Consider the following 24,211-nt stretch of genomic DNA (forward strand, 5'->3'; position numbering starts at 1 on the left):
AGGGCTGGGATTATAGCTCAGTGGTAGAGTGCTTGCCTAGCATGTGTGAGGCACTAGGTTCAATTATCAGCACTACATATGAATAAAATATAATAAAGGTCCATCAACAACTAAAAAAATATTAACAAAAAAGAAGAATGTATACCATGACTTAGATAAAGAAAAGTATATACAATGATAAAAGATGTAATTCACGAAGAAAGTAAATAATTCTAAATGTGTATATACCTTACAACAGGGCCTCAAAAATACATAAAACAAAACCAGACTGAATTAGAGAACTGGAACCAGATGCAGTGGCACATACCTGTAATCAGCCACTCAGAAGGCTGAGGCAGCAAGATTACAAGTTCAAAGCCAGCCTCAGCAAATTAGCAAAGCCCTAAGCAACTTGGTGAGACCCTGTCTCAAAAAGTAAAAAGGGCTGGGGATGTAGCTTGCTGGTAAAGTGCCCCTAGGTTCAATCCACAATAATAATAATAATAATAATAACAACAATAATAAAAATAAAAAGAACTGGAAAAACTCACAATTATAGTTGGAGACGTCAACACACTTCTACCTTCTCTCAGTAATAGAGTAATATGATCGCAAACAAAATATCTGCAAGGATATAGAAAAACTGAATACCATCATCAACCAACTAAATCTGACATACCCAAACCAGATAAAAGCAATACAAGACAAAGTTACAAAAATGTAAAAAAAAAAAAAAAAGGAAGTCAAATCCAGCAACAAATAAAAATATACCACAAGCAAGTGGAGTTTATTCTGAGAATACAACACTGATCCAATATTCAAAAACCAATCAATATAATCCAATATATTAACAGACAAAAGGAAACCAGTCGTATCAAATAACACAGAAAAAAAGTATCTGACAAAATTCAACACCCATTTATGATTCAAAACAACAATAACTTTCAGCAAACTAGCACAAGAAGGGAAGTTTATCAAACTGATAAAGGGCATTTATAAAAAACCTATAGCTAACCTCAGACTTAATGAGAAAAACAGAATGCTTCACCATTCCTAATCAACACTGTAATAGATGTCCTAGCTAGTGCAATAGGACAGGAGAACAAGGCTGAAAGAGAGAAGAAGAAACAAACTGGAAATGAAGAAATAAAACTCCCTATTCCTATTCATAGACCACATGATTATTTATATAGAAAATTCCCAAGAAACCTACAAAAAAGTTCCTAGGAATAATAGTTTAGTAAGTCACAGAATACAAAATCAATATAAAAAAAATTGTTTTATATGCAAGCCATGAAAAAATTTTTTTTAATATTTATTTATTTATTTTTAGTTTTCGGCGGACACAACATCTTTGTATGTGGTGCTGAGTATCGAACCCGGGCCGCACGCATGCCAGGCGAGCGCGCTACCGCTTGAGCCACATCCCCAGCCCCGAAAATTTTAAAACACAATTTTTAAAGCACTATTATTCACTATAGCATCAAAAAGAAAAAAAAAGAGAAATACTTAAGATATAATTCTAACAAAGTATGAAGGATCCATATGTTGAAATTATATAAAACTGATGAAAAGAAGCCAAAGGCCCAGGTAAATGGATATACATACCATGTTAATGGATTGTAAGACTTGACATAATTAACATGTCAATTCTTCCCAAACTAATTTATAAATTGAACCCAATTTTAATAAAATTCCAGAAGGGTCTTTTTTTTTTGTAGATGTAGACAATATAATTCTAAAATTTATAATGGGGATTATTAGAACAGCCAAAATAATTTTAGAAAAAAAGAAGAAGAAAGTTGGAGGACTCAGAGGCCTACACCAATGTGGCCAAGATACAAAGGCAATCTGATGGAGTAGGGTATTCTTTTCAATAAATGATGTTGGAACAACTGGACATCTGGACATTCATTTGTCAAAATAAACATAAAACATAAGCCCTGACTTAACCATCACAATTATACAACATCAACTCAAAAAGGATCATATATAAAAATGTGAAATGTAAAAACTATAATACTTTTATTAGAAAACATGGGGAGAAAATCTTCATGACCTCTGTACATCTGTAAAAGAAAAAATGGGTAAGATGGACTTAATCATCATTCTGCTCTGAGAAAATCTCTGTTAAAAGAATGAAAAGTCAAACTGGAATGTTCACCTGGAAGTAGACATTTGCAAATCACCTTAAAAAAATAAAAATTACATCCAAAATACATACAAAACTCTAAAATTTCAACAATGAAAAAGTCAACCCAATAAACTATGGGAAAGATTTAAATAATTCACTAAAAACATGGATAAGAAATACACAAAAAAATACTCGACGTCATTAGCTATCAGGGAAACGCAGAGTAAAACCAAAATGAGATGCTACTACACATCTATTAGAATGGTTTTTAAAAAACACAATAAACAAAACATTGACAATATTAGTGCTGGTTGGGATATTAAGGAATTAGAACTCATATATTGCTGCTAAGAATGCAAAATGGTACTTTCTACAAAACAGTCTAGCAGGGACTTATATAATTAAATATACACTTAGCACATAATCTAGCAAACCCACTACCAGACATTTGCCCTATGTAGAAAAGAAATAAAAACTATGTCTACACAAAAACCTATACACAAATGGTTACAGCAGTTCCTATTTATAACTACCAACAAGCGAAACAATCCAAATATATTCCAGTAGACCAATGAAATATACCAATACAAAGGAATACTACTTGAAATAAAAAGAAATAAACTATATGGGGCTGGGGATGTGGCTCAAGCGGTAGCGCGCTGGCCTGGCATGTGTGCGGCCCGGGTTGGATCCTTAGCACCACATACAAACAAAGATGTTGTGTCCGCCGATAACTAAAAAAAAATAAATATTAAAATTCTCTCTCTCTCTCTCTCTTTCTTTAAAAAAAAAAGAAATAAACTATAAAAATAAACCTCAAAGGTTAATATTCTGTATAAATTCACTTATATGACATTTTGGAAAAGGCGAAATTGTAGAGATGGAAAATAGATCACTGGTTGCCAAATATGGAAGAGAAGGGTTTGGCTACAAAGGTGATAGAACTCTTCTTTGTCCTGACTGTGGTGATAGTTAAAAGAATCTATACATGTGCTAAAATTCAGACAAGTAAACATTTTTAAAAGGTCAAATTTACTATATACAAATTTAAAAAATAACAATTGAAACAGGAAAAAAGTAATGACCATTGCTATCAATATTTTTTAAATGAAATAAATTACAAAGCAAAGACTGTTTCCAAGACCAATAAAGCGTATGAAAATTAAAGAAACAAACCTTACATTTCCATTTCCAGAAACATGCCAGACTATATGTTCAAAGAAACTTATCCCAATACTGAATTCCCTCAAAATGCCTTTTTTCTTTTAAAGAAAGAGTGAGAGAGAGAGATAATTTTTTAATATTTATTTTTTAGTATTTGGCGGACACAACATCTTTCTTTGTATGTGGTGCTGAGGATCCAACCCGGACTGCACGCATGCCAGGCGAGCGCACTACCACTTGAGCCACATCCCCAGCCCCATCAAAATGTCTCTAATACATGCCCGAGCCAAGAAAGGAAGGGGAAGGGAAGTGTATCAGAGGTTGTGTTAAAGAAAGGGCACAAGGGCTGGGGATGTGGCTCAAGCGGTAGCGCGCTCGCCTGGCATGCGTGCGGCCCGGGTTGGATCCTCAGCACCACATACCAACAAAGATGTTGTGTCCGCCAAGAACTAAAAAATAAATATTAAAAATTCTCTCTCTCTCTCCTCTCTCACTCTCTCTTTAAAAAAAAAAAAAGAAAGAAAGAAAGAAAGGGCACAAACGAGTAAAAACAGTTCCCTTACCTTTGGGCCAGTAGTACTTTGAAATTCAGAAGTTTTAAGGTTTTTATAGGGGTGACACACTATGTTTAACATATAGCACTATCTGGGACAATACCCGATAATTAAACACATTTATATTTCTGCAACAAGTTCATTGCGGTTCAGGTTAGGTTTTGTTAAAAAATAACTTCAGATAGTCAAAGCTTTCTATATTTTATAGCAATCTGTACAAATTCAGATAGAAAAAAGTCAAGACAAAGCATTCACTTAAGGGGGTGGGAGGGATAAAAAAGACCTAGTGCCTTCACATTAAAGGGCAACTGTCCAGGGCCCAAACAAGGAAAATTAGACAAATAGAATGTCTAAAGCCAGAAGCTCAAAGGGCAAGATCTTTGGTGGATTAACTCAGGAGGGCAATAAAAGACCTCTAAGAGGAACACAACAGTGTTCTGATGCCAGAGGAAAAAAAGAAAAAATCTTCTTTGACAATTCCTGACCACAAGACTACTCCCAGGTTTAGTGCCTTAAAAACCCAAATAAACATATTTTAAATAGTACCAGAAAGGTAGTGAACCAAGCTCCAAGTGCATGACAAAAGCAAATGCAAATACACCTGAGTACTTAAAGAATGCCCACTGGTAGGTTCATGAAACAGATGGTCAGTTAAGCTCAGCTGGTTAGAAAAAGGTGGTAGAAATTCATGAAACAAGTTCACAGCTAAAAATCATTGAAATCACCACATGAAGAAAATGAATCTGAAGAAACAAATGTTGAATCAGATCCATAAAAGCAATAGACAGTGGAATATATGTTCAATAAAGTTATTTATTTTTGGTGGTGCTGTGTATTAAACCCAGAGCTTTGCTCAAGCTAGGCAAGCACTCTCATCACTAAGCTACAGTTCCAGCCCTATGTTTAATAAGTTTAAGGAAATGAAAGACAAGATCAGAGGTGGGATGAAGGTAAAAGGAACAAGAAAACTATGAAAAACAAGCAAACACATTTCAAGAAAATAAAAGTGTTTCTAGAAATGAAGAATTCAATCATTTTACAATGAAGATAACATGCCAAAGTTGACTCAATAACGAAGAACCAACTTTAGAGACAATCAATGAACCCATTTAGAGAGAATCAATGAACCCATGAAGAAACCACCAGCCTTTTGAGAAACAAAGAACAGATAAGATGAAAGAGAAGAGAAAAACACAGAGGTTGTGCAATGGGAATTCCAGAAGGTGATAACTAAAGAAAAGGAGTGTGCAATTTCTAAACTATTAAGAGAAGAGAATTGAAAGAAAAGAAATGCTGTTGTCAATATGCCTAGGTTTTAATTCCAGTTCCTCTTATTGTACAACCCACGGCAAGTTACTTAACCTTGCTGAGTCATGATTTTCTCCTTTATAAAACAAGGTAACAATGCCTACTTCATATAAGTGTTGTGGCTATTAAATGAAATCCAAATATACACTTAGCACAGAACTTAATACATTACCTGACGGCACCTGATGACAATTAAAAGTATATATATATAAAAACTTTATCTGCAAAGTGCAGTAAAATAGATTGAGACGAAAAAAAAAAGTCTATATGGATAATCTATGGATAATGGTTTGATTTCCAACTCTTAGAGGAAGTAGTCACTCTAGATATCCCTCCTGCTCCTTTTTCATACACTGATGTGATTCTATTCCACTTTCCAAATCATTCCAAATTTGCAAGCAGTTAGAAAAGAAGATACTATTCTAATGCTTTTATTTCTCATCTTAAGCTCTGCTTTGTGAATTAAAACAAGAAAACCGGGCTGGGGATGTGGCTCAAGCGGTAGCGCGCTCGCCTGGCATGTGTGCGGCCCGGGTTCGATTCTCAGCACCACATACCAATAAAGATGTTGTGTCCGCCGAGAACTAAAAAATAAATATTAAAAAAAAAAAAAAAAAAACAAGAAAACCACATACTTACTTTTCATTAGTTTTCCTGACAATTCTTTTAGTGGAGAAGAGGGACTATTTCTACTGGCTATTATAAGTCTGGAGGAGGATTCTTGAGTTTCCATTGAAACTTGACTAGCTCCTGCTCTGGCCATTTCAAGGTGAAGAGAAGGGGCACTGTCACATTCCTGGGAAAGCAGCAAGTGATTCTGAGTGTTGTTAGTTCTGTTATTCAGGCTAATTCCTTCTGACTGAGTCATAAGCAATTGGGCTGAGCTAAAACCCTCCAATCTCTTGTCACGGGACTCAGTTACAAAAGATGCTGTAGTTTCATGCTTTTTTGATGGAGATACAGGCTCAGCCAGAGAGCTCTGCTTCACTGTGTTCAGACTGTGTGCTCTTATTCGGGACCAAGTTGTAGAATGAAAACTTTCAGCTTCTAACCAAAATTTAACCAAATGCTCCATTCTCCGAAGTTCCATGAATTGAATGAAATATGGGAGGACAACAGTGTCGTGCAAGACTTGTTCAAGGGTTTTGGAAAGACTTGATTTGGTCTCCTGAGTCTGGTAGTCCAGACAAGATCTGCCTAAAAGAAGCAAAAATGTCAGCAGTTAGGTAACAAATAATTTCACATAGAAAGATTATTCAATCACCTTTAGCAACAAGGATACCAGAGGGTTCTTAAATAAAATTTGTTTCCTAGCAACCACAATAAATGAACTATAGATACTATGATTTTGGTTTCTAAACAATGCAAAAAACAACCATCTAAAACTATTTAAATTACAGAAAAATACTTTGTTACTCAATCCTTATTATCTCCTTAGTATTAATTCAGAACATGTAAATTCTTTTTTTTTTTTTTGGTTGTCCATGGACCTTTATTTTACATTTTATTTATATACGGTACTGAGAATTGAACCCAGTGCCTCACCCATGCTAGGCAAGCACTCTACAACTGAGCCACAACCCCAGCCCCAGAATATGTAAATTCTTAAAAGAAAAAAATAATCTTATGGTATGAATAACCTATGATACCAATCCCAAAGAAAAAGGGCCAATAAAGAGGGATAATAAAATTATTTTTTTTAAAAAGTTTTAACCTCATTGAAATCCCAGAAAGGGCTGGTAGAGCACTTGCCTAGCTCATGTGAGACACTGGGTTTGATTATCAGTACCACATAAAAATAAGGAACTAAATAAAATAAAGGTATTGTGTCCATCTACAACTAAAAAAAGTAATGTAAGATGACATTTTGCCTCTCAAACTGGAAGATGTTTTTTCAAAATAAATAAATAAATAAGCACTATCAAGGGCATGGGGACATCAGCAACACTCTCAGGCACTGGTGATAAGACTATTAACTGGCAAAATCTTTTCAAGGGAGCATTCAGGAACACACAGTAAAGCCTTAGCAAACTAGCAAGTTAGAAAAACTTCGCAAAAGTTAGAAAAACATAGCAAAAGTTTTTCAATCCAATAACTCCACTTGTGAGCACTTGTCCTGAAGAAAAATTGTGGATATGTGGATATAGCTATAAAGGTGTCATGGGGGCTGGGAATGTGGCTCAAGCGGTAGCGCGCTCGCCTGGCATGCGTGCGGCCCGGGTTCAATCCTCAGCACCACATACCAACAAAGATGTTGTGTCCGCCGAAAACTAAAAAATAAATAAATATTTAAAAAATTCTCTCTCTCTCTCTCCCCCTCTCTCACTCTCTCTTTAAAAAAAAAAAAAAAAAAGGTGTCATGAATTCTCCACAATGGCTTTGGGATCTTATCTCAAAGAATAAAACTTAATAAAAGATATATTTCTCTTACTTTATATTTAAATTTAGTTTATCGTTATAACCATAAGCCATTTATTAAGGTAACCAAAAAAGTGAGAAAAATTTTTGGCCTTCACAGTATGATTGTAAAAGGTCATATAAATTTATAAAAATTTATAAAATTAGCTGAGGGTTTCATTAATTTTTCAAAAGGACTTTTCTTAATCCTTTGATATTCAAATGTTTCTCTTTTGAAGCACTTCTTGTGTCATCATTTCTCATGACTATCTTGCCATCAATGTTAACTAAGTCAATCTTTGATAGTATCACTTCATGAATTTAAGGAAATCCTGATATTTTGCAAGACTTTAAAATTTCTTTTAATTAAACCCTGAGATAATGATAGATTCACACAGAGTTGTGAGAAATAATATAGAAAACTCCCTTGAAGGGCTGGGAGTGTAGCCCAGCAATAAGCTACTTAGCTAGCATGTACAAGGCCTGGGTTCTATCCCAATCAAGGAAGGGAGGGAGAAAGAAAGGAAGAGCCCTTGAGCTTTTTAATTTCCAGCACAGTAATATCTTCGAAAACAAGAGTATAATATTATACCAAGTTACTGACAATGATAGAATCCACCAATTTTATTCCAGATTTCCTCAATTTTACTTGTATTCATTGGTGTATATTTAGTTCTAGTGTAATTTTATCATGTGTAGATATATGTATCCATTGCCAAGACATTAAAGTTTCAACACCACAAGGATTCCTCATGCTGCCCACTCATAACCATACTCACCAAGTCTCCTTACCTCCTCCATCACTAACTGGCAGTCACTAATTTCTTAATTTCTCTAATTTTATCAGTTCAAGAATGCTATGCAAATGTACTTCTGCTGTAACAGTGGTCCACTTTATGCTTTGAATATAGCCCTTGGTGCTCTGCCACTGCAAATGATTTTTAAAATGGACATGTTTCTTTCTATTCCCCTCCCTAATCTTAGGGAAAACAGGATCACCTTTTTTCACTATCCTAGGCAGACTTATCTGTCCTTGAATACATACCCACCATTGGAATGAAGTAATCTAGACTCTGGGGATGGTATCAGAAGATCACAGAATTGACTATCTCCCAAATTAAAGAGTAAATTACAACTTCAACAGAGGCCATACAGAATGTATCCTTTAATCACCTCTTTAAAAGCCCTGTGTTCCTACTGATGGGCAGAATCACGGCCTTTCGGACAGGAATCCCCTGTGTTTCTCCTTTGCTAGCAAAGAAATAAAACTTCTTTCCTTTTTCTCAAAATCTTATCCTCCTTATTTGATTGGCATCAGGGACAAGGGCTGGGCTTTCAGTTACATTCCTTTTGTGATTGGCTTTTGCCTTTTACCACAATTCCCTTGAAATTCATCCCTGTTGTGTTTATAGTTTATTTCATTTTATTTTTAAGTAGTATTCTGCGGTATGAATTTACCAGGTCATTTAGCTATTGAAGGACATTCACTTTATCACTAGTAAGCTGCCATAAACATTTGTGTACAGGTTTTATGTAAACATAAAATTTTCATTTCTCTAAGATAAGTTTCTAAAAGTGCAAGTACTGGGTCATATGGTAATTCTGTGTTTAGCTTTACAAGAAAATGTCACACTGTTTGAGACTGACTATACCACTTAAATTCCCACCAACAATATGTCCAGTAAAAGTTATAATTTACTTTGTGACCAATAAGCATTTGTTTGAAGTGCATTGTTGAGTACAACCCAGAAAGATTAGGCATCCTGGCTTTGAGTATATAAAATATTAAGCAAAGAGATATCAAAAAAGGGAATAATTTCATTAGAAGTCAATTCATTATGAATTTTTTTCTATTTATGACGTGCAATTTTTATAAGTGAAGAAGTCTGAGTAACAAATACTTAGAAAACAAGGATCTCCTACATATCTCTTTATGGGGGAGAGTTATTTTAACATAATAGAGATCTTACTATATGCACCCCTATGTGACCATTTTTCACTTTAAGGCATCCTAAGATATTCTCTGATGTTAAAATGGCTACATTGTATTTAAATGGTTACTGCTTTTAAATGGCTACACTGTATTCCAGGATATAGCAAATTTGATTATTTCTCTCCTAACAGATATCTATACATTGTTCTTAATTTTTTGCTATCATGAACAACACTACTACAAATAACTTTTACACATACTTACACATTTTTGTTCATATGTACAAGCATCGCCAAGGGCCAAGTTTTACAAAGAAGCGTTGCCTATATGGCACAAATACTTTATATTTTGACAATTACTATCAAACAGACTGCTTTCCAAAGAGTTTTCACCAATTTATACCATCACTAAGGGAATGGTGATTTCCCTGCTTCTTCACTAATATTCAAATTACCAAACCTTAAATATGTGCTAATGTGCTTAAACCCATTATTTTAATTTAGATTTCCCTCAGCACTACTGAAGTAAGGCATCTTTTTCATGTATTTAATGGTCAAATATACTTCTGGAAATTGCTCATTTTTATACTAGTCATGCTTTACATTTTGTATATTTATAGGAACATAACACAGTTGTCACCTATAACACTCATTGCTCTACTTTAAATATATTTTTTCAAAGTCCCTTCCAATGACATTGTTCAGTACACTATGACAGGAGTTTCACATATTGTACTCAAGTCCTTTCTTTATCAGAGTCAACAAAAAGTGATAGCCACTTACCCAGGTCCCCAAAATGAGCAGCCTCCATGTGACTTGGCTGCTTCTTAAGTGTTGCTGTCCTGCTACTTGAAAAGGAGTCCATGTTGGCAGAAATGGCATTGATTGCAACATGACTTGGTCCTGCAGCTTCCAGCAAGGCATGATTTTTAGTGCTTTTTTGTGGGGAATGTACAGATACTGAAGCTGTAATTAAAAAAAAAAAAAAGTCGTTAATTAAACACAATATAATAACCTAAAACTCTTCAGACAACTTTCAAAAAACTTTAAAAATTAAGTTACATAACAATCTGCTTAAGCAGCATACTCAACAGAAAATACTTAAGATGAAAGATAACACAATCAAATCAAATAGCAAAAAACAGGAAAACACTTAACATTATTTATAACTCTCAAAATACTGTACTTAAAGTGAATAAAAGAGATACTTCTTTGAGAACTTTGTTTATGGAGAATAGAAAGTACCAAACCATTCTGAAATATGGACCCTTTTCAATTTCTTAATCCTTGCTTGCTTCAGAAGCAAAACCAAAGTTACAAAATAAATACCTGGGGGAGAGAAAACTGAAGAAATAATCTTTAGAATATTTTTTTTAGTTGAGTAACAAGATTTCTTCATCTCATAAAATATATTGATGATTAAAGTTCAAAGATGAAGCACACGTAAAACTTACAAAATATAAGATGGAATTAAAGTTTTGTGGTAGAATGCTTGCCAAGTATGTGTGAGGCCCTGAGTTCAATCGCCAGTAATATATAAAAAAATTAAAAAATATATTTTGTTTAGTAGTCTGAAGAAATACTTTGAAGTCATCATTTTGACTTCAGAATAAAGTAGTTACCAATTCACTAATAGGAAATCACTCAATATAACAATACTGTCAAAGTATAGATAATTAAGATTCTACCTATCCTATGTATTCCACAGAACTATCAATGACTCTCATAAAAGGTTTTTAAGAAGTTTTGCCTTCTTGCTATAACAAGAAGGAGAGAAATTATAAAGGTCACTAAACAGTCTCTGCCTCAAGATAAATGCTCTCAGATAATTAAAGCTGAATCTCCTAGTATCCTTCATAAATGCTCTCAATTTCAGCAATAGTCTCAGATGCAAAATCTGAGTAATGAACTATGTACAAAGAGCGCATAGTACTATAATTCAGTCGATGGCTCTTTGATATGTTATAGGATAAAATATTTTAAAATATGGATATCTATGCATGTTTACCAGGTATTTAAATTTATCCATCATTCAATAAGAATTTTGGGAATTATGGGATGGAGAGTAAATGCCTTCGAACTATTTGCTCAACTTTAGAAGGAAACTTTATTTTTATTTTCATGTTAAATTAAAGGGAGCAAAATCATTTTAGCAAGTTTATGGACAATAGTTTTCTTATACAAACAATAAATTACAAGTAAGATCCCATGGGAATAGTTAGACTTTCTAACTGTTTCTTAATTAGACATCTATAATAATGTAATATACTACTAACTCATTTGTGCAAGGCTTCCCCCACCCTTAACTTGTTAGAACTAGTACCTCTTATTTACCTGCTCCTTCCTGATATTCCATCTGACTTCAGCCTCCATGGTAATCACTAATTTTCTATCTGTTCATCCCTCTCATTCTTTAGGTATACATTTATTAAATGTCCACTGTGTCAGCAATGGTCTTCTTTCTTAACTTCTGGTCCTCCTCAGGCTGTTCTTTAATTCTTTCTGCTAGACAGCACATTTATTCTTAAACCTCCAATATTACCAGAGCAAGTTTTTAAACTTTCCTTTTTTTAAAGTTGTAAACTCCTTTTCTTCCACTGCCTAAATAAACTTAATAAAATACAGACCCTGATATGCCTGTAAAATGGATAAAACCAGAGTTCATTCTCGCTGATTCAAAGGTAGTCTTACTCATGCCTCAAAGTGGACAACTTCTGTAGAATAGCTGGAGAATCCCTGACTTCTCAGACCTATTCTTTAACCTGGACTCCAGTTTTGTATCTTCAATCATTTACTATTATATATTCTCACTTTGACTTTGCCATTTTAAGCTCAAGTCTTCTTTTTTTATTAAATTATTTATTTATTCTAATTTGTTATACACAATAACTGAATGCAATTCATTTCATATTATACATATAGAGTACAATTTTTCGAGTCACTGATTGTACACAAAGTATTTTCATACCATTCGTGTCTTCATACATGTACTTAGGGTAATGATGTCTAACTCATACCACCATCATTCCTACCCCCTCACCCTCCCTTCCCCTTCTTCCCCTTTGCCCTATCTAAAGTTCCTCCATTCCTCTGATCCCCCACCATTGCCATTATGAGTCAGCATCCTCATATCAAAAAACATTCGATCTTTGGTTTTTTGGGATTGGCTTACTTAGCATATTCTCCAACTCCATTCATTTACCTGCAAATACCATGATTTTATTCTCTTTTAATGCTGAGTAATGTTCAATTATATACACACACACACCCCAAAGTTTCCTTATCCATTCATCTACTGGTAGGTTGGTTCCATAAGCTATCAAGCTCAATTCTTAAAAACATCAAACTTCTAAATAACACATCTTCTTCTAAACTAATTCTCCTTCCTAATTTCCTGATCTCTGTTCAATCCACCAGTCTCTGAATCTCAAAAAAGGTCCCCCCCCCTTTTTTTTTTTTGGTACAGGAGATTGAACTTGGGCACTAAACCACTGAGCCACATCCCTAGCCTTTTTTTTTATGTTTTATATATAGACAAAGTCTCACTGAGTTGCTTATGGACTTGGTAAGTTGCTGGGGCTGGCTTTGAACTTATGAACCTCCTGCCTCAGCCTCCCAAGCTGGGCGTGCACCCAGCTTCATTGTCTGATTTCACTGTATCTATTTACTTGCCAATATCTGTAAACTTTTCTTTCAAGATGTTTAAACATTTATTTATCTGTTCATTTTCAACTGCACTAAGAAAAGAACTTCTAAGGTCTCTATCCTACTTAACTGACTGACCTTTCATAAACACCAGTAAGTAGCCATGTTGACTCCATTTTCTGTCTCTACTTTCTTTTCTGGCCATTAAGGACCCTCTAAATATTATCTCAATCTTTCTGCAAGTATTTCCCTTTTCTTACGTGAAGCTCTCCTGAACAATATACACTCAAAGAAATAAAATGCTAGCCAGCCTCAGTGGTCCACACCTGTAATCCCAGCAGCAGCTCGGGAGATTGAGGCAGGAGGATCACAAGTTCAAAAACAGCCTCAGCAATAGTGAGGAGCTCAACAACTCAGTGAGACCCTGTCTCCAAATAAAATACAAAATAGGGCTGGGGATGTGGCTCAGTGGCTGAGGGCCCCCGTGTTCAAATCCGAAGAAGGAGAAGGAGAAGGAGAAGGAGAAGGAGGAGAAGAAGAAAAGAAAGAAGAAAGAAAGAAGGAAGGAGAAAGAAGAAAGAGAGGAGGAGGAGAAATAATAAAATGCTAAGCCGGCAGGGAAAGAATCATCTCTTTCATTCAAACCTTTCAACTTTTATACAAGGTAGGTCTCATTTTCATAAGTTTCTCCTCAACTTCAGAAATTATTTATTAATTGCAAACTCATCTGAACTCCTTGCAATACTTCTCTTAATTTGACTAATTCAACCCTGAGGGACTACTATGCTAAAACTAGATAATAGCTGCCAATGGAGAATCTACTATATATTACTAGGCACTATACCGGTTTCTTAATGAACACTTTCTTTTTGGGGGAAGACAATATTTTATTTCTCTCATAATAATCCAGCAATCCCTGTTTTAGAGGTGAAGACACAAGTGTAAAAGAAATTAAATAGTTTGCCCTAGGTCTATCAGCTAGTAAAGAAACATTTCAACAGGTAGAACTTAAACCATAGAGTCTCTATCCTTTGATTAAAAATTAGACCCTAAAATTATCTGCACATATAACATATGTAAATTAGTAACTCAAAAGCACTTACCCCTCTAAATACTAAAACTGAACATATAATTTTCCAGCTTTGTTCTGTTTAGCAAGCCAGAAAGGTAGCCATTAACCTTAAATCTCCCTCTCCTTCATACCTCATATTTAATCATTAACAAAGTTCTATTCATTTTAGCTCCTAAAATTTTTTTCAAATCAGTCTAGATCTCCCTATTCCCATTACTACTAATCTAGCCCAAATTACCTGTGGGATTATTTGATTAATGTTCCTCTCCTGTAGCAATTTGCAATTTCATTAAGAATAAGTCCTTTTTGTTCACTGTTACAGCCACAGTTTTTGTCTAATAACTAAAACAAAAGGCATATTCCACAAACAGTAGCTATTATTATTTTGCATTATTTGCTACTGTTCTGTGACTAAGCTTGTCCTTCTAATCATAGACTGCAAACTGCTTCCCCCTCTCAATTAAACTGCAAACTTCTTGAAGGGGTGTTTCCTGTACTATTTTTGTATTGTTTTAAGATTAAGTCAGTGATTATGAAGCACCAATTATGTATTGCAACAAGGTAATATGAGCTTGAAATTTTTTAGCCTGGATTTTAAATTTAGAAATCTAGAAACCAGCTAGGCCAATCCCATCATTCTACAAATGAAGAAACTGAAGAAAGTTACATGACTTCCCAAGGTCAGACTGTCAGAGGCAAAGTCTGGAGTAGAAGACTGGTGTGTTCTAACTTCCTGAGATATCAAAGTTCCTTCCTTCCACACAATCAGATCTAGTTTTTACAAGTTTCTGCTGGCTAGGGGCTTTCAGACTTTATTAGTGCCAATCAATTTGGCTTAAAGAAAGCAGGGTGAACTAATGTGAGATTCAACTGGCTTTAAATTATAAAAAATAGGCAACAAAGCTGATCTTGCAAAATTCATAATAAATTATAAACATCCTTTCTCTGGTAAATTGAACATAACATATATAATAAACATTATATAAACATTCCATGTAAGCTACACAACAGATAAACACTGTAAAAAAAAATCTAAATGTAACAATCTACAGATTTGATGAAATTAAGTTACATTTACAAAATTTATATCTAGTGACTATAGAAATAATTCCCATTGTAATTTTCCCATTATAATCTCTAATGGAATGAGTCAAAAACATAGCAGATTATAATCTAAAAAAAAAGCACACTGTAACCTATAAATAAGGACAATGTATTGAGAACAAAGTTGTCTGAATAAATTTTAAAATGATCATTTACATTTCTGAATAAACAGAAAACCAAGCCTTATAAATGGGAGTGCTTTCCCTTAGCAGTCAAAACTGTTCAAGTGAGTAGTTTTTTGTTTTGTTTTAGTGAATAAAGATAGCTAACCACTTTTTAGGAAACAATCAAATGTGTTATGAATAAGAGTGCTGGTTCACTAGTATAGCCACCAAATGCTCTGTTAAAGACTATTATGTGATAGTTGTTAAGGAGTTACAGGTTAAAGAAGGAAATAAATCACAATCATAAATAATTTAAAAATATGATAATAATTTAAAATATGATAATAATTTTAAAAGAAATTATTAATGCCAAAAGGGAGAAGATAACAGGATTAAAAAACTAATAAATGTAAAGCTCATAAATGTAATTAAAAAGCTCATAAATGTGAAGACATCACTTTGGATGAACTCACCTTTAATGGACTTGACATCAGAAGTCTTCTCTTGTTCTTTGCCTTTCACTAGAAGACAAAAGTGAATCATAACCAACTTCTGTAGTCAAAGAGATCCCTGCTATACATTGTAAAACTCAGAGAAGCTTTATTCTAACACATGAGTATTGGAAGTTCCAGAAAAATAGACTAATGGCCTTGGAGCAGGACAGGGTAATGCAGCTATCAGGAAAACTTTCTCTAAGAAAGTGACCTCTGAACAGAATTCAGTCAAAAAACACTGGGCATTGTGTATGGGGAAACCATGTGGTCACAACACCTGTGTTCAAATTCTGCCTCTCCCACTTATTAACCATGAATGAGTTACTTTCCTTCACTGTGTCTTAATCTCCCTGATTAATAAAAAAATAGGTCAATAATAAAACCTACCTTAGTTTATGATGAAAAAATAAACACTTGTAAAGGGCATTTGAAGACTAACTAAAAGTAAATTTAGGATAAATGTTAACTAATATTATTACCACATGCCATCCACTGTACTGGGTATTATAAGCATAGTAAAGAAAAAGATTTCTTTGGTTGTATATCATCTTACTTCTGAATCCCCCCCATGCCAATAAAAGGCAAACATTCTAAACTTACATTCTAAACCTCCTAACATTCAAGATCTAACAAGTTGTCTCTAAAGTGATCATATAATTTTTCCTCTATTACACAAAACAGTGAAAAAGTCTACTGCAGAGAAGCTAACAATATAACATTCAAGAAAGGAAGTCAAGCCAAGTGTGAACTCCATTACAGGATCTGATAGAAGACTATTTTTAACCTTCTTCACTTTTCTTGTTTTTCTTTCAACAATAGTCTGTAAACCCATCATGAAAAGATTATCAAAATAAGAAATCCCAAAATTTGCCCATCTCTCTACTTGTGCTAGGAAATATTAAAAGTTTAAATGCTAGGAGGAGGAAATAACTCTCAAGAGTATCTCATTGAGTGTTAATCCACTAACAATTTGAGTGCCTAGCATGTGCCAGATTCTCTTCTGTCTCAGTAAAGGCCGTGATCCTTCCATAAAGAAGTTACCTGCAAGTGTGCAGAGACCAGCAATGAAGAAAATAAGTAAGAGCATCTCAGGTATTGATCACAAAAATAGGAAATGCAGAGTAATTGGTGAAGAGCTGCATCTACCAACCAAACAAATCTCTCACTTGAAACATCAAATTGTCTTGCCTCCTGTTACACCCTACTCTCCTAGTTTTCTAGTCATTTCTCAGCTCTTATCCCTTACTGGCCTCTCCTCCTTTGCCCATTGGGAGTTTCTCAGGAAAAGTATGGGTGCCTCTTTTCTTTTAATCCATATACATGTGTATTTTCTACCTGATCTTCCCCATTTTTTAGGAAAAAAAAATATATTTTTTTAAATATATATGATATTATTTTTTAGCTTTAGGTCGACACAATATCTTTATTTTACATTTATGTGGTGCTGAGGATCGAACCCAGTGCCCTGTGCAAGCTACGCGAGTGTGCCACCACTGAGCCACAACCCCAGCCCCTGAAAAAATATATTTAAAAAAAAAAAATTAGTTGTCAATGGACTTTATTTTATTTATTCATATGCAGTACTGAAAATCAAACCCAGTGCCTCACATGCTAGGCAAGTGTTCTACCACTAAGCCACAATCCCAGCCCAGAAAATATATTTTTAACCAACACATAGTAATAGTACATATTCATGAGGTACAGAGTGACATTTCAGTACATGTACAATACTATGTAAAGATCAGGGTTCTCATTCTTTCAGTACCACAGATAAGTTATAATTCCTAAATTTTAAGTCTCCATTCTAAATCTTTTTTCATCTCTAGTTCATATAACTAACCATTACCTTGTCTGGTAACGTATCATCTTTTCTCTAACCTGTTTCTACCTCAGTCTTCATCTTCCCCCATTAAATAACACCACCAGCCATCTAAAACTCAGGCCAAAAATCTGAGAGTAATGCTTAACATTCTCTACTCTTTCCCTTACCTCCCACACTGAAACCTCCGCTAAGAAAAACTGATTCTACCACAGAAATATACCTACCTCCACAGCTATTTTCCACCTTCAAAATAATTCTTCTAATCAGAGTTCCTATTACACTTCAAACATAAAAATGTACATACAACCCACTGACACTGTTATCACATATACACACATTAAGCAACAACAAAATGCAACACCATAAGGCTTGCAAATCCTATACATCTTTAAAAATTACACAAATGAGGGTTGGTTTGTTGTTTTTTTTTTTTTTTTTGGGGGGGGGGCATAATCCAGTGGTAGAATGCTTGTCTAGTATGCCTGAGTTCCCAGGTTCAATCCCCAACAAAAAAATAAAATACATAAACAGTATTCTATACATATCTGACTTGTATTCATTCAACATGACACCTATAAATGCAGTTCTAGTTCATTCATGTAGCTCTAGTTTATTTTACACACCTAATTCCTTTATATATTTACCCACTTTTATATTATTAAACATGTACTTTATTTCTAATTTTCACATACAACATCGATGTGATAAACATTCTGGTACAGTTTTCCTATGATATATGCAATAATCTAATATAAATTCCTTGAAATGAAATTACTAAATAACAAATTGTGGGGGTTTTTTTGTTTTGTTTTTCTGGTACTGGGGATTTAACACAGGGCACTTAACCACTGGGCCACATTTTTATTTTTTTAATTTTGAGACAGGGGCTTGCTAAATTACTTAGGGCCTCACTAAATTGCTGAGGCTGGTCTTGAACTTGCAATCCTCCTGCCTCAGCCTCCCAAATTACTGGGATTGCAGGCAGGTGCCTCTGCGCTGGCTCAATTATTACATTTTAATGAAAACACTGAACCAATTTATACAACTAAAGCCATGCTTCTTCTTCTTCTTCTTTTTTTTTTAAGGTACCAGGGATTGAACCTAGGGGCACTTACCCACTAAGCCACATCCCCAGCGCCCCCCCTTTTTTTAAGTTATACATGGACACAATATTTTTATTTTGCTTATTTATTTTTATGTGGTGCTGAGGATCGAATCCAGGGTCTCACACGTGCAAGGTGAGTGCTTTACTGCTGACAACAACCCCAGCCCCAGCCCTTTTTAAAAATATTTTATTAGGGCTGGGGATGTACCTCAGTGGTAGAGCGATTGCCCCACACGTGAGACCATAAATTCAATCATCAGCACTACATAAAAATAAACAAAAATGTATTTATTTAAAATATTTTTAAAAATATTTTATTAGAGACAGTGTCTTGCAGAGTTGCGTAGGGCCTCGCTAAATTGTTGAGGCTGGCTTTGAATTTGCAATTCTTCTGCCTCAGTCTCCTGAGTCGCTGGGATTATAGGCTTGCCCCACCAAGCCAGGCTTTCATATTCTCATCCTTAGTATTTTTAATTTCTGCCAGGTTACTAGTTTTGAAATGCTATTTGATGTTTTAACTTAATTTCCTTGAGATTAGACACCTTTCGTGTTTATTGACCACTGAGACTTCCTCTCATGATCTGCCTCTTTCATGTCCTTTTAAGTCTACACATATTAAACCTTTTTGTTATTTGTATAACAACTATCCTAGGCATATTTTATTGTATGGAAGTTTTTTTGTTTTGTTTTTGTTTGTTTTTTAAGTAGCTAGATTAACATTACAGATTATGTTATTTTGTTTGAGAAGGGGGTCTCCCTTAGTTGCCCAGGCTAGCCCTGATTTGCTGTCCTTTCATCTCAGTCTCCCATGCAGCTGGAATTGAAAGCATGAGCTGACACCTGGCTCTTGTGGGGATTTTGGGCTTTTTGTTGTTGTTGAGGGGATTGCCCAGGGGAGCTCTATCACTGAACTATATTCCCAGTCTTTTTTTTTTTTTTTTTTTAAGAGAGAGAGATATGAGAGAGAGAGAGAGAGAGAGAGAGAGAGAGAGAGAGAGAGAGAGAGAGAGAGAGAGAGAGAGAGAGAGAGTTTTTTAAAAATATTTATTTATTTTAGTTCTCGGCGGACACAACATCTTTGTTTTGTATGTGGTGCTGAGGATCGAACCCAGGCCGCACGCATGCCAGGCGAGCGCCCTACCGCTTGAGCCACATCCCCAGCCCCAAGTCCTTTTTTTTTTTATGTTGGGGCAGGATCTGGCTCCCTGAGTTGCTGGGGTTAGACTGATTTTTTTTAAATATCCTTTCCTGGGTTGGGGATGTGGCTCATGTAGTAGTGCGCTCTTCTGGCATACGTGAGGCACTGGGTTCGATCCTCAGCACCACAAAAAAATAAAGATATTGTGTCCACCTAAAAAAAAAAAAGTCAATAAAAAAATATATATCCTTTCTATTCCATGGTCAGATTTTTCCTTCTGTGTTCTGATTTCAGCTTGCTTTTCCACATTTAGGGCTCTTATCTGCCTGGAATTTATTTCTGTATATCAGGGATCAACAAACCATTGCTCATGGGTCAAAACTAGCCTACCACATTTTTTATAAATAATGTTCTACTGTAGCACAGCCATGCCCATTTGTTTAAACAATGCCTATAGCCACAAAGCTAGAGGAGAGTATAATGCTTGCAAATCCTGAAGTATTTACTTTTCTGGTCCTTTACAGAAAAAGCCTGCTGTCCCCTGCTATATATTGGACTTCTTTTTTTTTTTTTTCCTGCTACATAGAAAACCAGTATCATTTACTAATTCATCCTTTCCCAACTGACTAGGAACTTTTTTTTAATAGCTTTATTTTATTCATTTATTTTATGTGGTGCTAAGGCTTGAACTCAGGACCTCACATGTGCCAGGCAAGCGCTCTACCACTGAATCACAATGCTAGCCCCTAGGAACTCTCTTTAACATACCCAGTTCCCATATATAACCTGGATTTATTTCTGTGCATCTCTTTTGAAAATATAACAAATGAATGAAAAATGGAAGGGAAACCAAACACAAGGCTATAGCAAAATAATGCTGCTTCCTCTCTTAACATTTAAACTGAGATTCGAATGACATCTCCTCATAGGGCTTGTCTTACCCACTCAATTTAAACAAAGAGGATGGTTTTCTTAAATTACTCTTTCATTACACTTTATTCAATTTGTAAACACACAGAGATACACACACTCATACAGTAGGGCTTTTTCTTGTTGAGTGCTTAATCATGAGGTCCTAGCATAGTGCCTGACAGATTGGAGACGACAGAGATAAGAATATGTTGTGCAACACCTATTTAGCCCCATCTTTGAATGCTTTCTTTCCCCAATCCTAGACCAGGGTGAGAATGGTGAAAAGTGGTTGGATTTGGCCACGACCTGGGATAGTTCTAACAAATTTGTTGATGATCAGATATATAGTAGGAGAGAACGGAGTGGGGCAACAATGTACCAAAGTTTAAGTCAGAGCATCATTAAAAGACCAAAAATATGAAGAACAGGTTTAGAAGGACTAAATCTGAAGTTAAATTTTAGATATTGTAAATAAACTTGTCAAGTAGAGATAAAAAGCAGACCAACAATTGGTCTGTATTTAGGGGTGAAGAACCAAGCTGGAGGTGTAAATTTAGGAGTCATAAACACATAGGTAGTATTTAAAGATGGCATTTAAGGCCTGGATGGGATCCCTAATAAGACTGTTTCTAGCTTCTAATCTTGCCACATCCAGTCTCCAAAATGCATCTAAAATGATCTTTTTAAAACATACCGAATCATTCTTCTTCAAAGAATTTTAAAATATTCTTTTTGTGTTTAAAATGAAACCTAACCACAACCTGTAAAGTTCTCAATCATCTGATCTTTGCCTACCTCTCCATGCCCCAGTCACAGTAGCCTTCTTTCTGTTCTTGAAGAGCACACCAAGCTCTTTATTCTCTTGTCTCAAGTGCTCTTCCCAATCCTCTCTAAAGTTACCTCCTACTCACTAATCCTTTGGGCTTTATATTTCAACATCACCTGCTGAGTTTTCCCTAACATCTAACCAAAATATGGTTTTCTTAAATTACTCTTTCATTACACTTTATTCAATTTGTAAACACAAAGAGATACACACACTCATACAGTAGGGCTTTTTCTTGTTGAGTGCTTAATCATGAGGTCCTAGCAAAGTGCCTGGCAGATTGTAGAGGACAGAGTCAAGAATATGTTGTGCAACACCTAATTAGCCCCATCTTTGAATGCTTTCTTACCCCAAAACAAAACAAACAACAAAAATCCTAACTACTTCAACATAAACTATACATTCTCTCTACCTAGGAACTTTTAGCATCTTATCATTTTACCAGCAACAGTACTGTTTAGTTAATTCATCACCCAGCATCAGTTACTAAAACCTTGTAACCACTGAAGAGGAATTTTTTAGTCAGAGTTCAATAGAGCCTTTAGGAATCACCTGATTCTCCACTGAGAAAAGAGTGAAAAAGTGGGTTAATTGGCCTAAATCAGTTTACATTGTTAGTAAATGAGCTGTCTTGTGAACCCAAGTCCATGATTTAGTCCCCCCCCCCCCTCCAAACCAAACCTGGAACCTTTCCTTTGAAACAAGAATTGACAGACTAACCATTACCATCATAAAAAACTCTCACTTGTTCTCTTTGGATATGTATTTTTTTAATGAAATGCAATGACCTTTCCCAGGACCAAAATCATGATGCCTCTACTTAATAACTGGGCACCTTTTACAACTAAAAATCAGAAATATAAGTAGTTCTTTCGTAAAGATAGGGTTCCAGTAACTAATAAACTTGCTAAGTCATCAAAAGAAGCGGTCTTCCTCATTAAGAAACTTCAGTAGTAAGTCGTTTTATTTTAGGAACAGCAGTTCCCCCATCCCTGCCCCCCGCCAAAAAAAGAGGAAACTGGAAACAAGCAGTGGTTGGAAAAAAACTATTTTTCACATGTTGCTTTTCCTCAATATTCGGAAAAGCCAGAAACTTCCGTCAAAAGGTATAAGTGTTTTTTCCTCGATCTTGAGCCACAGTACGCAAAAACAACAAGAACAAAAAACCCTGGAAAGTCGTTAAGCAAACAAGCACCAACTTCCGTGGTTTCAGGAGACACTTTTGGACAGGCGCGACCATTCCCCCTCTGACCTCGCGCGAGGCCGCCGCCTTCTCCCTCCCTGCAGAGTCCCGGAGCACAGCAAGGCATCAGGGGGCGTCTGAGCAGAGGGCGAGCGGCTCACCGAGGGCCTTGCAGCCGCCCTGAAGGAAGCCCTCGCAGGGCCAAAGGTCCCACCGCCGCCCCAGAGGCCCAGCCTGGCCCCCCGCCGGCGCCCCCTCAGGTACCTTTCCGCCGGAAGAAGGACATGGCGGGGCCCGGGTCGGGGCGGAGGGCGCGGGGGGACTGTCCCGGGGAGGGCCCGGCTCCCCTCATTCAGCAACTGGCCCGGACTTCCGGGTCCGCAGGAGCTGTAGCACTAGCCAGAAAAGAGACCCTTCTTCCGGGTGTGGGCCCCACCGCCTTCTCGGGATGCCCAAGCAGCTCCTGCCGCCATATTATCAACAAGCTGCCCGCCCGGAGTTCCGGTCCTTCCCCGCGCGAGGCTTCACGGGAGGCCCGTCCGCCAGCCCCGCCCCCGGCTCCCCACCTCCTCCCGTGGGTGCTGGAGAGCTCCCGCACCGCCCACGTGACTCTGCGCGCGTGCGGCTTTGAGCCTCTTTGCTGCAGCACGGGTCTCGGCAAATAGCCGGGTTCCCGGTGAGGTTTTAAGTCCGCTGGCGCTGGCTCTAGATGGAACGCGGGCCAAACTGAGACCAAGTATTTAGTCCTGGAACAGGAGCCCGCCCTGGAGCCGGGAAAGCGCGCGCCTCGGGTGCGGAGCTCCTAGCCCGTGGGGCACGTTGCAGAGCTTGCTTTTCCAAAAGGCAGAGCCAGCTCAGCCGCACCTCCTGTTCCTCAGAGTTTGCCGAAGGATGCTGGCCGACTTATACTACTTTGCACTCTCAGCCTCTGTTTCCCCAGGGCTGACCTGGCTGGTGGGTTCTAGGTAATAGTCGACCCTAAATGGGGAATGGGAGGAATAATCTGCTTTATGCAGCTCCAAAGCCTCCCTCCCTCTGTCATAGTGACCATAGGAAGTAGACTTGCTTTCAGAATGCGATCTCGAAGAATGGTTAAATTTGAAAAGGACAGCGACATAAAAGCCTCCAGTAAATATCTTTTTAAGGTCTTATTTGAATGTCATTTACCTGTGAATCTTCTGACCCTCCCTCGATTCTTAAAGCAGAAAGAATAAAGCCTCTCCACCTTTAGTGCTAACCCTCAACCTTCAGTAAATGCACTTAAGAGTGGATGATGATTGTAGCTGCAGGGAAGGAGCCAGCCAATGGCTGTAACAACTCAATATACATTCTAAGGGT

General features: G+C 36.4%; 1 protein-coding gene across 1 annotated transcript in view; it reads right to left on the minus strand.

Moving 5' to 3' along the window:
- Akap10 (A-kinase anchoring protein 10) overlaps positions 1–23,352 on the minus strand; it is a 76,599-nt gene extending 53,247 nt beyond the window's left edge. Inside the window, exons 1-4 of the mRNA XM_026411392.2 lie at positions 23,138–23,352; positions 15,867–15,914; positions 10,252–10,434; positions 5,779–6,336 (exon numbers count right to left, since the gene is read on the minus strand). Of these exons, the coding sequence (XP_026267177.1) occupies positions 5,779–6,336; positions 10,252–10,434; positions 15,867–15,914; positions 23,138–23,225 (877 nt within the window). The 5' untranslated portion in view covers positions 23,226–23,352. The remainder of the gene's footprint in view (positions 1–5,778; positions 6,337–10,251; positions 10,435–15,866; positions 15,915–23,137) is intronic.
- Between the last annotated feature and the right edge of the window lie 859 nt (positions 23,353–24,211).

The sequence above is a fragment of the Urocitellus parryii genome, chromosome 7, assembly GCF_045843805.1.
Source record: "Urocitellus parryii isolate mUroPar1 chromosome 7, mUroPar1.hap1, whole genome shotgun sequence".
Taxonomy (NCBI): domain Eukaryota; kingdom Metazoa; phylum Chordata; class Mammalia; order Rodentia; family Sciuridae; genus Urocitellus; species Urocitellus parryii.